General features: G+C 45.5%; 1 protein-coding gene across 2 annotated transcripts in view; it reads right to left on the reverse strand.

Moving 5' to 3' along the window:
* Positions 1 to 2,160: 2,160 nt before the first annotated feature.
* SCG3 (secretogranin III) overlaps positions 2,161 to 16,398 on the reverse strand; it is a 54,999-nt gene continuing 40,761 nt past the window's right edge. For both annotated transcript variants that reach the window (XM_019533581.1, XM_019533580.1), the window contains one exon: positions 2,161 to 5,380. In XM_019533581.1, the coding sequence (XP_019389126.1) occupies positions 5,262 to 5,380 (119 nt within the window). In that variant the 3' untranslated portion in view covers positions 2,161 to 5,261. The remainder of the gene's footprint in view (positions 5,381 to 16,398) is intronic.

The following is a 16,398-nucleotide window of genomic DNA, read 5'->3' on the forward strand; positions in this document are numbered from 1 at the left end:
AGAGCAAATTGGATGCTTATCTTGCTGGGATCCTATGACCCCAGCTGACTTCCTGCCCTTTGGGCAGGGGGCTGGACTTGATTTTCTGTGGTCCCTTCCAGCCCTGATGTCTATGAAATCCATAGTTTTTTGGGTGAAAGGAGCAGGTGTCCCAAACAAACCCATACCCTCCTCTCTATACTAGGGGGATGCAGGGAAGAATACTCCTGCTTCTAGACAGTTCTGCCTTGAGCCTACTCAAGGCTCAGGCTCAGGCTCAGGCTCAGGCTCAGGCTCCTACTGTGTTGTCATATGACTTTCTCTCACTTCTAAGGTCCTGGTCCTGGGCCCTGTTCCTTTCCTTATCTACCTCTACACCCCTTTGCCAAGTCTTTTCCATTACCCTTCCCGGGCTGTCCCTCAGCTCTCCCAGTGCACAGTATGCTACAGACTTGCTTGCTCCCTTGCTTTGAATGAAGACTACTCAACCATTGAAACCCTCTCAGGAACTCTTCCTTCTGAGAATTAATCCTCCCAGAATCCCCTTGTTCTCTAATGAGCCAAGGCCAAGACAGGCTTAGCCACTTGCCCCCTTAAGGGGCAGCAGGCACTGTAAAATTACCACAGGTGTGACCTTTAGGGAACATATTCTGAGCAGGTGTGAATGTGTGTGACCCTATTAACTTTACCAGAGCTATGGCTATTGAAATAATGCTAACTCAGGCTTGGGTCCTTTTTTGCATAATACAATTAGCTTGCTCACAATTATAGTATTTAACTGTCACTTTGTCAGCCAACCTTTGCTAATATTAAGGGTGTTCAGCAATGAAGAAGTCACCATTTTGAGTCCATTTCTGGTTCTCAGCTGTTACTTTTCTGATTCAAATTTAAAAGGCAAATGCAAGAGATTGGGAGAGGAGGTTTTTAAAATAAAACATTGAAAATGGCCTGACTGCATTCCTCAGTAATTTTTACATGTCCTTTTATTCATGTGAAACAAAGGCTTCTACCAGGGAGATTGAAGGCTCCCACAAAATGAATTCAATTTAAGCTTGCCCTTTGGAAGTACTGTCAACTCATTTCCTGTGCTTTTGAAATAAAGGCCTCCAGTGGAAATGTTCAGCAGCTATTGCATATTTCTATGTGGTTTCTTTGTAGTATTGAACCTTCAGCAACTTGCACAGAAAGCAACTATTTTAGAGCACACTCTTATAGACACACATTAAAAATATCTCTTAACTGTGTTGAAGCCCAGGAGACTGAAAACAAAGAAACTACTGCTCCTAAGTACCATCTCCTTAATGGTGCAGTAATGGAAACTTCTGCAGGTAGTAAGTAAGGGTTTCTTGAGGTCCTGAAATATTTTATGCATCAGGATTTTAACTCTCCCTGTCATTTTGTCAGTCAATGCAATGAGTGATAAAATATCCTCTTTAACAGTCTTAAGGGGACAGTTCCCTCTTGTTTAATCCTTGTTGCTTTTCACTCTGCCTGTCATTACTGCACAGACGACTTGATTCTCTTGAGGGGACCCTGTTTTGTTCCTGTATTTATCTCAATTATACAGGGAGAAAAATGGTTTTCATGTATGGTTTGCATGCTAGAGAGTTCCAATGATATCAACCAAATGGAGTGTCAAGGAGGAACAAGTGAAAACTTGTTTGGATCAGAGCTTGGGGAAGGAAGCTCCATTTTTGTTTTACAAAACCTTGTCCTATTTGGAAAACAGAGGCTGGTTCAGGGTCTAAATGACCAAAGTTCAGCTGTGGTGGTGATGAATGGGGTGAGAGGACGTACAGATAAACATGCCACTTGTGGGAATCAAGGTATTTTTAAATTCTGCTTTGTAAACCTTCTTCAGTTAAGACTGGGTTCCCCTCTGTTCAGCAATGAGCTGAATGGGTATAATATAAAGCTTTTGGTCTGGGGTCTCATCTGCAGTGTGAATGAATGGAAGGAGGATATTAAACCAACATGAGATGAGACCATGGATGTCTTAACACAGACATTACACTGAGCCCCATAGTTCCCTCTACCATTTTGCTTCAGTGAGGCTTGCCTTACTCCAACTTGATAACTGTTGATGTCACTGGTGCAGGAGTGGATCCTTCAAATGTCAGTGAATGGGACTAAAGGATTTAGTTCATTTCAAAAGCAAAAAGACAACCTTGAACTACTGTGGCTTGTAGCAAAGTGTTTAATAAAGTACAGTATCAGAAACAATATTCTAATAGAAAAACTTGTAATGTGAATACTGTATATTTTGTACTTGTTACACCTATCTGTGATCCTTCAGAATGTGAAAGATATTTGCTGTATCTAGCAGAAATACAAACAACAACATAGAAAAGAATTGTCTGTGATAGGAAAACTAGTGACGTTCAGGGATGGAAAAGATTTTCCCTATTTGTTAGTAGATAAAATGCTGGCAGAGTATGGCCTGCTGATCAACACCAAGCATTGGTAGCCAACTTCCAATTGGCAATTTACTGTGTTGCCTTTCCCAAATAGATACGAAGCCACAGTGCTACACGTAGCTCCGATTACTCACGTTGACCTTCATTTAATACAAGCCACAGTGTTTCTGCAGTGCAGGAAGGTGCATCAAGCTGGCCCTGTCTTTCTTGTCATGTCATTTTATGAGAGGTGATATAACTGATAGAACTTGACTTTATGTTCCACCAATCAAACCAGCACTCAAAACATTCAAATAATAAGCTTGGCTGACTTCAGTCAGAGTGAGAAACAAATTCAGCTTGAAAAACCACTGCCTTAAAATGCTTTTATACTCACCAAAGTGCTTACCCTGTTCTTCGGGTTTTACTTGTGGTGACTTAAATAGGACTACATCTGTGAGTGACCAATACTGAGCGGAAGTAACAGCTGCAGAATTGGCTCAAATGCAAAATAATCTGCACTGGAGCTGGTTGAAGGCAAGACTTACATTTTTGGAAAAAAATTCCTGAAAAAAAGTCACTGTTTTTAATTGAAATTTTGCAAAAGTTCAATGATTTTTTTGGAACTGTGACGTGTAACCATTTTAGAGCAGCTCTACTGAAGACACCAATCTCATGTTGGCTGAGTGATTTAGCCTTTTTTATAATATCAGACCAATCAGACCCCTGTACAGACTCCTGACAGGACCTCAACCCTTGAAAAAAAAAAGCATTAGAAAGAATCTATAACTCAATATATTAATGGAGGTAGCAAAATTTAAAAAGAAGGAAGGAAAAAGGAAAAATAAGTAGCAGTTGGGGAAAAGAAGACAGAGGCTCTGACATTAGAAGATAAAATGCTTACACCTCCCAGATCAAAACTGACAGCCCTGATGTCTCAGAAAACCAAATGGAATGTAATATTTCCAGTTTATTTTTCAAATAAGACAATGAATTGACCCCCAAACTACTGATGAGACGGTAATGGCTTTTGAAGCCCATACAGAGGGAGAAGGGGCTAAATTGTCTAGGGAAACTTAGAGAAAGGATGAGAAGAAGACAAAGATCATATGCTTCTACAAGGAAATGTATTCTGTGGCCAAAGGTTACATCGCCTATGTTTCCCAACATTTTTTTTAAGTGGTTTTACTCTGTTTCCACTAGTGACCCCTATTACTTCCTAATTACTCATGTCCAGGTGTGTGGAAGCAGGCTCCGCTGTGCTGCTTTTATCCCTGAAGGCACTTGCCCACCCACATACTACTTAGCCTTTGATCGTAAACACTGTTAAAGCTTATTGCTGTCATGTCCAATTGATGTTTGTAGGTGGTAATGTTTTGTGGGATGAAAACCTTTTGTCCTTATTCACAAGAGAGGTAGGAAAATAAGGAGGTAAGTAGTCTCTTTTGTGACAGGATCACAATTTTGGGCTGGGCCGAAGTATGTTCTGTCCATAACAAGGCTAGGATTTACCTGTAGTCAGGTTATCTGACCTAAGCAATCACAGCACACCCTGGATTTCAGCAGTAATGTCAAATGGGTGATAAGCTCAAGCAGTAAAGAGGAGGGCAGGGAACTGGACTTCTTCAGGAGCCAGAACTCAGTCCTGCTCAAGGTAAGATTCACCACCACTCCCGACTTCCAGACCCAAGGCAAATCTAACTTCTTTGCCTCAGCTTTCCCTCCACAAATTCTTCACGCGCACAACTCACCCACTCGTACTGAAACACAAAATGTCCTTAAAACCTTATCCTTATAAATCCTATAAGCTGAGAAGGAGGAATAGAAACTCTGCTTTCTTGTATTTTCTATATTGGAATCCTTGAGAGCCTCTAAAACATTATGCTGTTGGTGGCCACATGGAAGCAAGAGACATACTCCCCCATAGTGCCGAAGTATAGGATACTGCCCAGTGCAGGTCAGAGGTCAGCAAGTAGTCCTACAACTCCCACTCAAGTCCATTTGAAAATTAGGCCGCATGCTCCTCAGCACATCACACCTCTAACTGCAAGTTCCTCCCATCATCATTTGATTTGCTTTATATTTTTTTTCTTAGAAATTAACAGCTATTTACAGGCTAGTTAGTCATGAATTCAGCTGTTTATACATGCACAAAAAACAAATAGTGTCAAAAGGGTGCACAAAAGACCTATGAATGGTGTCAGTGCCTCTGCTGTAGTTAACTGTGGAAACACTGAGAAAACAACTTTCCCTTTATCACCTATGTTAGAGGGAATTGCAGTGTCAGAGGAGCATTAGCTAGTTAATAGCCATATATGAAAGGAGGGGCAATACTGAATGCACAAATACAAACAGACATCAAAAGTAATGCTAGACCAGTGACTTAAGACCAAAACATTCTAGGCATGAAATATTAAGACTAATGAAAAGTTTAATATGTAAATTATTTCAAATATTTATTTGGAGAACTAATAACTGGAATTCATTGTCTAATAATGCCCTTTACAAGTACTTATAGTAGCATCTATGGAAAACTAATGTATTGGGAACAAACAGTCGCATTAAAACAGTTTTCCTACAAAATCTACTAGTTTATCTACTGGGGCAAATCAATGCAAACTGTAAGTTAAGGGAACATTATGTGAATATTTACCCTGTTAAATATAAATTGGATATCAGAATTTGGCCATGGGGATGTTTTTTATGTAGGAAAGTACAGTGTGCAGTCAGTGTACATTTGTGTGTAGAAAAGATTCAGTATGATGCAAACAGAGCACTTTCTAACGATACCTTCAAAATAACAGATTTTAGGTCACTGAGCTAGGAGTGGGTGAAGCTATCCTATAGTTTCCTAAGTGTTCAGGAGACACCATTCTTCCTGTGTTTTTACAGGCTGCTATAGATGCGCTTGATCACATCTGCCTCTTCTTTGTCCAGGATGCCTTTGTCCACATAAGCATCTGCTTGCTCATCGATGAAGTCTCGCAGTTTGGAAAGATCATAATCTGGAAAACACAAATTCATTAACACAATGAGCCTTTGCCACAAAAAAAATTCAGCTATGAAAGACTATAAATATTTACTCTGTAAATATTACCTATCCAGTCCAAGAAAAAAATGGGATTCACTACAAGTAAGACTTGTCACAACAATAAAAGCTGCCTCTGCCCAAAGCCCTGAGAGTGCAGCTAGTATTATTCATCTGCCTTTCATGCTTAGTAATTGTTTTTTCCCCCCAAGGGCAGAGATTTAGTGTGCTGGAAGACTGTATCCAGAAGCCCTTAAGACCCTATTATTTTCACAGTTTTATGGTTTTCACAGAAAAAGCTAAATTGACCATCTCCTATTTGTAAAAAAAAAAAAAAAAACCTCACAGAATTTGTGAAGTTCAACTCTCTGCCACTTTTTCATTTCCTACCAACATCCCTTACTGAGAACTGACAAGAAATTCAAGAAATGAGCTCACTGCAATTGTCTGGAAGGTATAATTATTCATCTTTGACAGGCTAGAGCAGAATATTTTCCTGATTTAAAAAATATTGCAATGAGTTGTCCTTACATGTCAATCGCTAGTACAAGCATTGAATGATCCTTTTAATGTTATGCTGCACTGTTAAATGATAAATGCAGGTGCATAAAACCAGTGAATATGCAATTGTAAAACATAATACAGCCTGAACTCAACTGAACAAAACTTTCCTATGGGGAATAATGTCATTGTTTTCCATGAAAAGGCACTAATCCTACAAAGGAAGGTAAAAAGCTTGCCCTGGAGAACCAATGGACAAATTTAACTCTGACAATAGCTTTAATATACTAATGCATACATGCATACAAGCTTTCATTTATGTAATTTCTGCATAAACTTCAATGCTAGATTTGGAACAATCCTCCCTACCCAGCATGGAGGAGCAGCCTTGAGAATCCCAAAGTTTAAAATGTTTAGGGTAATCTTAATTTTTTCATATAAACGCGTTCGTGTTTGGATTTTACTTTGTGAATGATTTATTCCATAGACAGGACCACAAGAAAAAATTGTGATTTGTTTAAATATGTATTATCATATAAATATGAATTAAAGATTTCTTCCTCAAACTGTACGCTATTTACACAGTAGGCCATAATAGCTTTTTCTATCTTGGTATGGCTGAATGCACAAGGATGGACAATGTGCAGAGAGGCATTATAAAGCAGACTGATTTATTCAATAGATTTTGTAATAATAATAGAAGCCATGGGAATTACAAGTGAACAGGGCCAAAAAGAAGGGACTAGCCTCCTGTTGGCTGCCAAAAAGAAGGGACTAGCCTTTTGGACTCCTAGACTGATATTCTGGCCCCATGGAAGTCGATAGGAGTTTTGCCATTCACTTTAATGTAGTCAAGGTTTCACTCCTGGTCTGTTAGTGACTTTTCGGTAGGTCAATAAACTAATTTATCTGCCCCCTCAATGAACCCATCTAAATAACAGGATGGTAATATTTACCTAGTTAAAAGAAGTACTGTGAGGTTTTATTAAAGTTTGGAAAATGTTTTTAGATTCTCAGATAAAAGTATCAAGACAGTGCAAATTATAAGCATGTTATGTATATATTATAATTTATGAATAACCAGCTTGCTACAAGCCTTTCCTTTTTCATCATGAACTTATTAGTGTGCCTCTGAGTTGCACTCTACCTGTGACCACCCTGGCACTTAACTAAATCAGATGGATGAATACTTCATAACCTTGGCTTGCAGTAAAGTGAGAATACAGAAAGGACACAGTTACAGAGAATTTTCTGGAGAAATAAAAGTAAAGTATCAAAAGAAGTGAATTTGAAGATGTCTGGTGAAGCCCCAATGCTTAGATCAAAGGGCCAAAGGCAGCCTTCATTTAAAAGTAGCATGACTGTGATGAAGTTTCACCAGAGCTGAATGAGACCAACAGATATCAGTTAACATGGGAGGCCAGAGGTAGGACATATTCTCCTTTTATGTGGAACAGTTACTGGTAGTAACTGAATAAATATAAAATGAACTGGTGCCCAGGTAGCATGAATTTCACATCTGTATTGGGTTTCAATGCTAAATTCCACATCCATCTTCTCAGAAACAGCACTTGATTACCATAAAACATTTAACGAGGTCAAAGAAGAGTGGACTACTTTGCATATATTTATAGCTACAAATTGAAATGTACCAGAGGAAAAAGCCTGAATTTAAGAAAAAATGTGTGTCATATTTTTGGAAAATATAGCATAAAATTAAAGATATGATCTATGAAATCAATTATTACTTTCGCATAATCTCCAGCGAGGTCAGTAGAATCACTGTGCATGTAAAAGGCAGTGGAATTAGGCATTTGAGTACTATATTCTCCAAGGCTAGGGACAGACATTCAAAAAGCCTGAGCTCGAATTGTTTCAATCTTTGCAGGTTAGTCTAACCTGGCTAGGCTAAATCAGCTTTGTAACCACATAGACATCCTTGAAATGCAGGCACATGCCTGCAGTGGCTCAAGCTAGAAGCCAGGGGGCGCTAGAGCAACCCTCCCTTCCCTTGCACAGGGCTAAGCTGGGTGGGGGGCGTGGCCTGGCTGGGGCAGGATGCTCTCATTAGGGAGGGTTCCCCCACTTCTGACTAGCCCAGCAGGGAATTGATAACACAGTATTTATCACCCCAAACTCAGTATTTATCATCCAAGTAAGAAAACAATAGAAGGACATTACGAGCTATCTATTGATTCTGCTTTGTCTCGTTTGCCACAGCATTGACTGTAGCCAGCATGTGGTCTGCTACCTAATGCTGTGTGTCTGTGTAAGGCAGAGGGGACTGGGAAATCCCTGCTTATCAGGGAGTGGTGAGTGGAAGGGGTTTCAAACCACCAGAAAAGGTGGTTTGAAACCAGTCTCCAGGTTCTCCTGCTCATGGGGCCTTGCAGGAACTATTTAGTTCCCAGTACGAGAGAGCTGAACAGACTAACCTGGTTGCATTCTACAATCAGGTCACAAAATACTTGGATGCAGGTGTTGCGGTAGACATAGTCTTTCTGGACCTTAGGAAGGCCTTCAACACTGTTTCTCACCCCATTCTCATTAAAAAAATAGGCAACTGTGGTGTTGATGCCTACACGGTCAGATGGGTGGCAAATTGGCTGGAAGGCTGCACCCAGAGAGTGGTGGTGGATGGGTAATTTTTGATCTGGAGGAATGTGGGCAGTGGGGTTCCCCAGGGCTCGGTCCTCAGGCCTGCACTGTTCAACATCTTCATCAGTGACTTGGACAAGGGGGTGAAAAGCAGGTGCAGGTGCTTTTCAAATTCACAGTGTCCAAATTCACAGGTGCTTTTCAAATTCACTGTGTCCAAATTCACAGATGACACTAAGATGTGGGGAGAAGTGGGCATGTTAGAGGAGAGGGACAGGCTGCAACTAGATCTGGACAGGTTACAGGGGTGGGCGGATGAGAACAGGATGGGTTTCAATACTGACAAGTGCAAGGTGATGCACCTGTGGAGGAAGAACCAGCAGCATACCTACAAGCTGGGGAGCTCTCTTCTCATCAGTGCAGAGACAGAAAAGGATCTTGGAGTCATTATTGATTCCAAGATAAATATAGGCTGCCAGTGTGAGGATGCGGTCAGCAAGGCTAACCGCACCTTGTCATGCATCCACAGAAGCATCCCAAGTAGGTCCAAGAATGTGATCCTCCCCCTCTATGTGACATTGGTCAGGGCGCAGTTGGAGTACTGATGCAGCAAGGCAGACCCTATGAGGGGAGGCTACGGAACCTGAACCTGGTCAGCCTCCACAAGAGAAGGCCGAGAGGAGATCTGGTGGCCATCTATAAACTGGCCAAGGGGGAACAGCAGGCAATGTTCCCCTGAGCACTACTGGGAGAAACAAGGAATAATGGCCATAAGTTGATGGAGAGTAGATTCAGGCTAGATATCAGGAAGCACTACTTCACAGTCAGGGCAGCTAGGATCTGGAACCAACTTCCAAGGAAAGTGGTGCTCGCTCCTACCCTGGAGGTCTTCAAGAGGAAGCTAGACAATCACCTAGGTGGGGTTGTTGGACCCCAGCACTCTTTCCTGCCCATGGCAGGGGGTTGGACTTGATGATCTGCTCAGGTCCCTTCTGACCCTACCAACTATGAAACTATGAACATATCCTTAAGGGGCCACACACTTCAGCTTTATGAGCCACTGACTGATTTGAGTGGGAAGTTTGCTTGACTAAAGGCACCAGGCACTAATTTGATTAGAACAATATATGTCTCCAAAATCTGCACTCACTTTTACATTAGTATTTGCAACTGCAGGATCACTTGCATAGACTGTGTTTTCAATTACTAGGGAATAAATGCTAATTGAAATTACTACTTTAAGATGTTATCCTACTTTGACTAATTTGCATATGTGAAATGGCAACATTGTTGCATTTTTCTCTAAGAAAAAAGTCTGTTATGTGATATGTCTAATTACAGTAATATTCTATTACTTGTGTAACCTGGGCGGTACTCCAAGAGGTACCCCTTCTCCAATTGAAGGGATCAAAGCAGGTGCACAAATGCTGTGGGAGGTGTAGGGACTCTCCTCCCCCTATAGAGCAGAGCCAGACCACCAATGGGGACTTAACCATATACCTTTCAATACTGGGAACATAACAGGCATAAATCAGACGGTACAGTGGACACTACAATGCCCCAAGGGGGGAGGATTCAACAAAGGTTAGACATTTACAATCACTGACAAAAAACAGGGTTAACAAAATATAAAACACAAACAGCAGAACAAACAATCTGGGTTGGTGAAATATAAAAAGGCGCAAAATGCAAAATGTCAAATGACAAGGAAATATAGGGCCTTGATACCTGGAGGGGGAGAAAAACACAATGGCCCCTTTCTACTGCAAAAAAGATTTGTTTCTTGTTATCTCACTCACCCCAAATCACTTCAGCTAGGACTTGAACCCAGATCTCCCATGTGATAAGCAGGAACACCACCACACAGCCACCACTGGTAGCATTATGCTAGCTTGCTAGGGGTCTTGTTGGAAACAGAGCTGGGAACCTCTCAGGTCACTGCTCAGAGCCTTCCTGGAGCAGGGAAGGCCTCTCCTGCTGGCTGCAGCCTCTTGTAGGGGATCTTGGAGCCCAGTGGGGAGCCTCTCCTGCTGACTGCATGCTGCGCTGCTGGGGGTCCCACTGCTGCCTGCAGGTCCTGCTCTTTCAGGCTCTTCTGGGGCACTGCTTCTGCCCCACTGGCTCAGCTCTTGCAGGGGGGTGAGTCTCTGGGGCCTGATTGGTGCGGAAAGGGAATCCCAAGTCCTCCAATCATCTTTTGCCCTTTCAAAACCCCTGGGCTAGGTTACTGCCAGCTAGCCCGTCACATCCTCCCCGGCGGAACCCTTCACCATCCCTGGTGAAGCACAGGCCTCAGCCTGGGGGACTATGGACCCAAGGCGCAGCTATGTGGACCACCCCCCGGCACGTCTGGGGCATTGCAGGTGAAGCGACAGACTGGTCGAAGCTCCTGCCTTGGTCGTGGGGTGCGGTCTGGGGCAGGACTCCATGAGGGCTCCAGTGGCTCAGGTTCCCTCTCACTGGAGGAGTCTGCCCCACTGGCATGTAAAGGCGTGGGGATGCTTTCTCCTTTGGTCTTGCCAGGCAGGGCCCCACCAGCAGCAGTCCCTGTCTCCCCTTTGCCCTGAGGAGTGGCAGGTCCTAAGCTTGGGTAAAAGTCAGCAGGGTACCACCAGAGTCCAAGTCCTCCAGGGGAGTTGCAGGTACAACTGCCATCTGGGTGGTATGAGGCCTCCTTCTATGGGGAGACCTAGGTCTCTCTTCTCGTGGCTCTCTCTCAGGTGGAGGGGGCCCCACCAATTCGCCAATAGGCAGCAGGAAGTTCCAGTGGACCATGCGACTTCGACCCAGTCTGGACTCAGGGGAGATTTCATATACTGGGAGGTCTCCCAGTTGTCGCATCACTGTATAGGGTTTAGCCAGCCACTGATCAGCGATTTTGTGTCTCCCAGTTAGCCCCAGGTTTCGCAGCAGCACCTGTTTTCCTTCTTGTAACCCCTGCTCACACATGCGAGCATCATAAAGCTGCTTATGGCGTTGCTGGTTTCTTCCAGCAGTTTCGGCTGCCAGTCGGTGCACGACAGAGACGGTTCCGAAGCTGTTGTGCATATTGACCACGAGTCAAATGTTGTTGGTAGACTCGTTCTACCTCAAAGCACAAATCTATGGGTAACCAGGGCTCCCTTCTGAACATGAGTAAATATGGACTGACCCCTGTTGCATCATTCCTAGTGCAGTTGTAGGCATGCACCAGGTATGCGATGTGCTGGCTCCATGCGGCCTTCTGTTCCTGTTTGAGGGTATCCAGCATATTCAAGACAGTGCGACTGAAGCGCTCAGGTTGGGGATCCCCTTGGGGGTGGTAGGGTGTAGTCTTTGATTTCTGTATGCCAGCCACTGTCAGTACTTCACGCAACAACCAGCTCTCAAAATCTTTTGCCCTTGACTGGAGTGGATTCTTGCGGGCAGCCCAAACATGAAGTACTTTTCCCACAGTACTTTGGCAACTGTTCTTGCTGTTTGATCTCACGTAGGGAAGGCCTGGGCATATCGTGTGAAGTGGTCTGTCACAACCAGCACATTCCCCTTTTGGTGCCCCTCCCCTTCTATGGTTAGGAAATCCATGCATATGAGATCCATGGGTTTTGAGCTCTGGATGGTGTGTAGATAGGCAGTTCGAGTGGGCAGGGTCTTTCTCTATACACACCAATCACAGTTTGAGCATTTAGTCCTTACGTCTTCAGCCATTTTGGGCCAAAAGAACCGCTCATGGGCTAGAACCAGAGTGCGCTCCACCCCCATGTGCCCGAAGTTATCATGTAAGGCCCATAACGCAAGGGCTTTATACTTCCGAGAGAGGACCAGATGCCAATATTTCCATCCTTCTGGGTCCTGCACCTCCTGATGTATCACTCCATCAAACAAGCGAAGCCTTTCCCACTCCCTCAACAGGAGGTGGGCTGCTCAGGTAGCATTATTAAGGGTCATGGGGCAGGTATTCCTTGATCTCCAGGCACACAGCACCTCTCGCACATCTGGGTCCTGTTCTTGCACCAACCACCATTCTGTGGCTGTGACTTGGGGCAATGAAGAGGGAGTCAGCGTGGTGTATTGAACCCAGGCCTATGGGATCCCCTCAGGGGGCAACCCCCACACCTCAGCCATGCAAACAGTACTTTTCCTCGTCCCCACAGTGTCTTGTATCTGCAGGTCACAAATGGTCTTCACTGTCTCAGAGCTCCAAACACTTCCGGGGTTGCTGGGGAGTTGTCGAGACAGGGCATCAGCATCCATGTTCTTTCGTCCCGCTCAATAGTGCAGGCTGAAGGTGTAGTTGGCTAGTGCTGCAATCCAGCTTTGGCTGGTCGCATCCAACTTGGCGCTGGTGAGTACATAGGTAAGGGGATTATTGTCTGTCTACACCTGGAAGGTAGTCCCCTACAGATAGTCCCAAAATTTCTCAGTGACAGCCCACTTGAGGGCCAGGAATTCAAGCTTATGTACCGGGTAGTGCGTCTCACTGGGTGACAATCCCCTGCTGGCAAAAGCCACTGGTTGCCAGTGTCCTTCATGTTCCTGGTACAGTACAGCCCCCAGTACTGACAGGCTAGTATCTGTGTGCAAAATAAAAGGGCAGTTGGGATCAGCATATGCCAGCACAGGTGCCCAAGTCAACCGCCGGATCACCTCCTGTAAGGCATCTTCACACCATAAGTCCCACCGTGGACCAAAAGGCTCTGTGGGGCTTCGTGTCGCAGGAAGACCATTTAAGCCATTGTTTTGCCCCTTCTTGTGGGGCGACCTTCCTACCTGGTGTCCGTGAGTTAGGGCATTTAAAGGTCCGGTTATTGTAGCATAGTCTTTAACGAATCGCCGATAGAAACCAGCAAAGCCCAGGAACCTAAAGTTCCTGGGTCGAGACCAGGTGGTCATAGCACTTACTTTCTCTGGATCAGTGCTGACCCCTTCCTGTGATACAATGTGTCCTACGTACTTCACAGAAGCCTGGCAGAACTTACATTTATCAATGGCCAACTTAAGTCCAGCGGTTTCCAGCCAATCGAGTACCCAGAGTAGCCATTCTTTGTGTTCCTCCAGGGTCTTTCCGAAAACAACAATATAATCTAAATAAACCAGTATTTGGGTCATATGCATATCCCCAACCACCTTCTCCATTAGCTGCTGGAAGGTGGCAGGAGCCCCAGGTATCCCTCGAGGCATTCATTCAAACTGATAGAATCCCAAGGGGCAAATAAAAGCAGTTTTCTCTTTGTCCTCTTCCCACAGAGGTATCTGGTAGTAGCCACTGTGGAGGTCTAGTACTGAAAACCATTTGCTCCCTACTAAACAGTCCAAAGCCTCCTGCACCCATGGGACAGTGTATTGATCAGTGATGGTCCGGGCGTTCAAAGTCCGGTAATCAATACGTATATGGAGTTGGCCGTTCTTCTTCTGCACACTCATAATGGGAGAGGCGTAAGGGCTCTTAGATTCTGTGATGATGCGGTGGTCCATGAGCTCCTGCAGATGATGTCTTACTTCCCCCATCTTAGCGAGGGGAATGCACTGAGACCTTTTGCAAAAGGGTCGTGGGTTGCTCAGATGAATGTGATGCTCCACCCCCTTAGCCTCCCCCACACTCCAGTCATGCAGGGAGAACACATGGGCTCGAGCCCCGAGTTTGTCCCTGAGATGAGCTTTACAGGCTTCAGGCACTGGAGAGTTCCTGAAAAAGAACCTCGAAGGGTCAATTGGAGGGGGGTTTTCCTCTTGCTCAGGGTTCACCACTTCAGCTTCCTTTATTAAGGCCATCTTCTGTCCCGGGTGGACCACAATATCTTTCAAGGTTGGGTTAATCACTATCACTGTAACCAGGTCTTGGTTGAGCCCTTTTGTCTCGATCATGCCATCAGGGACCCTCAGCGTACCCAGTTTCTCTCTCCCGATGGGGGTCTCCACCACCACCAGCAGCTTATTTTTTTCATCCCTCTCAAACCAATTGCATACAGTAGACAAAGCCCATTGGCCCTATGCAGGGACTCGCTGGGGCTTTGCTCCAGAGAAGTGCAGGGTCCCCAAAACCTCAAGGTGACCCATCTCTCTATGCTCCCGTAAGTCATATGCCTCTGAGCACAAGGCATGCAATGTTAACTGTTGTTAGTAATCTGGGCCAGCCTGTTGTTTACAGTAGCAAGCAAGAACCTGGAAAAGGCTGGAGTTGGTCCCTACAATGAGAGTGGCCCCTTTCATCCACCCTAGATCAGGGCACACTAGAGTGATGGTTGACACTTCTTCCTCTACCCCAGCTATTTCAGCAGGGAATTTTAGCCTCACATTCACATAACCCCTGTAAGGATACTGTTCCTGGCTGAAGTCACAAAGTTACAACCCCATAAGGGGAAGCAAAGGCAGGTGTCTCAGATGTTCCTCATAGAAGGATTCAAATAGGCTGGTAACCTGGGACCTGCTGTCTAGAATGGCCCGGCACAGGTGACCATTCACTACCACGAGGACCTCTGCACAGGGTCCCACTAGCCCCTTTGGCAGTGAATTTACTGAGGGTAATGTGTGGGAGTCTGTCTGGGTCCGGAGCAGAGCTGACTCCATTGCTCTGCCCCTTCCCCGTTTCCTGCTGCCCAGCGCCCTTTTAACCTTTCAAATACCAATTCAGGGTTCTCAGGCTGGGTGCACTCCTGAGCCATGTGCCCTGGCTCCCCACATCTATAGCAGAACCCTGGAGCCCTAGAGTGGTTATGGGGCCGAGGTCCTCCCGAGGCATGAGGACGGGGCAAGGGCTGACCCCTGGGGGGGTTCTGGACACGGCAGCTGCTAGTGCTGGAGCCACAGGCTCCTCCTCCACTCCCAACAAGGTGTCCTCATGGAGAGCCACCATTAGTACCTGACCCATGGGTCCTCTCTGGGGGGGAAACATCCTCTGGGACCCACATAGTCTGTTGGAGTCTGGATATCTCTTCCTCTTCACGAATCTCCCGGAGGAGGTGACTGAAGTCAGGTGGGCTGCTCCTGCTCCCCGCTAAGTTGAGGTTCCGGAGTAAGTCTGAGCTATACTGTGCCCCAATACGAATTTGCCGGAGCCATATCTGATTGGCATCAGTGACACTAAGTGCTCCTTGGGTCACCAGGTGTTGTAGCATGGGCTGTAAGTGAAGGATATACGCTGAAAGAGTCTCGCCCTTGCACTGGAAAGTTTCCAGCAATTCGTAGTACGCCCCCCCACTCCCTGTGGATTGGTCAAAAGCATCCTGAAGGACCTGCACGAATTGCTGGGTGGTGATAGCAGGGTTCCGGTGTTTGGCAGTCCTCACAACCCCGAAGGCAGGCTCCCTCAGGACCTCCAGCAGACGGTGTTGCTTATCCTCATCAGGTATTTACCAAGTCAGTAAAGTCTCTTGAATATGGGAGAGCCAAGAGTCAAATCCTTCCTCCCCTGCAGAGACTGGCAGGGTTCCAGAGGAACTCCAGAGTCTCTTATAGGCTGCCTGGTCACCGGAGGAATGGGCCATCTCCCGCAGAATCTGCTGGAAAACCCCCACCCATTCCGGGGTACCTTCAGTACCAGCAGTTTGCCCCCCTGCCCCCTGCACAGTCCCATCACTCCCGGAAGGTACGGCAGACTGGTCGGCATTGGACATGTCTCATGGTGGCTCTCTCTCTCTACAGGGTACACAGCGTTTGAATAATATTCTAGCACCTGCTACGTGGGAATCCCGGACAACCCCACAAAATGTAACCCAGGCGGTATTCCAAGAGGTGCTCCCTCTCCAATTAAAGGGATCAAAACAGGTGCACAAGCGCTGTGGGAGGTGTAGGGACTCTCCTGCCCCTATAGAGCAGAGCCAGACCACCAATGGGAACTTAACCATATACCTTTTAATACTGGGAACATAACAGGCATAAATCAGAGGGTATAGGGGACACTACAGTGCCCCAAGGGGG

Source organism: Crocodylus porosus, unplaced genomic scaffold, assembly GCF_001723895.1.
Source record: "Crocodylus porosus isolate Cpor-Errol unplaced genomic scaffold, CroPor_comp1, whole genome shotgun sequence".
In the NCBI taxonomy this organism is placed as follows: Eukaryota; Metazoa; Chordata; order Crocodylia; family Crocodylidae; genus Crocodylus; species Crocodylus porosus.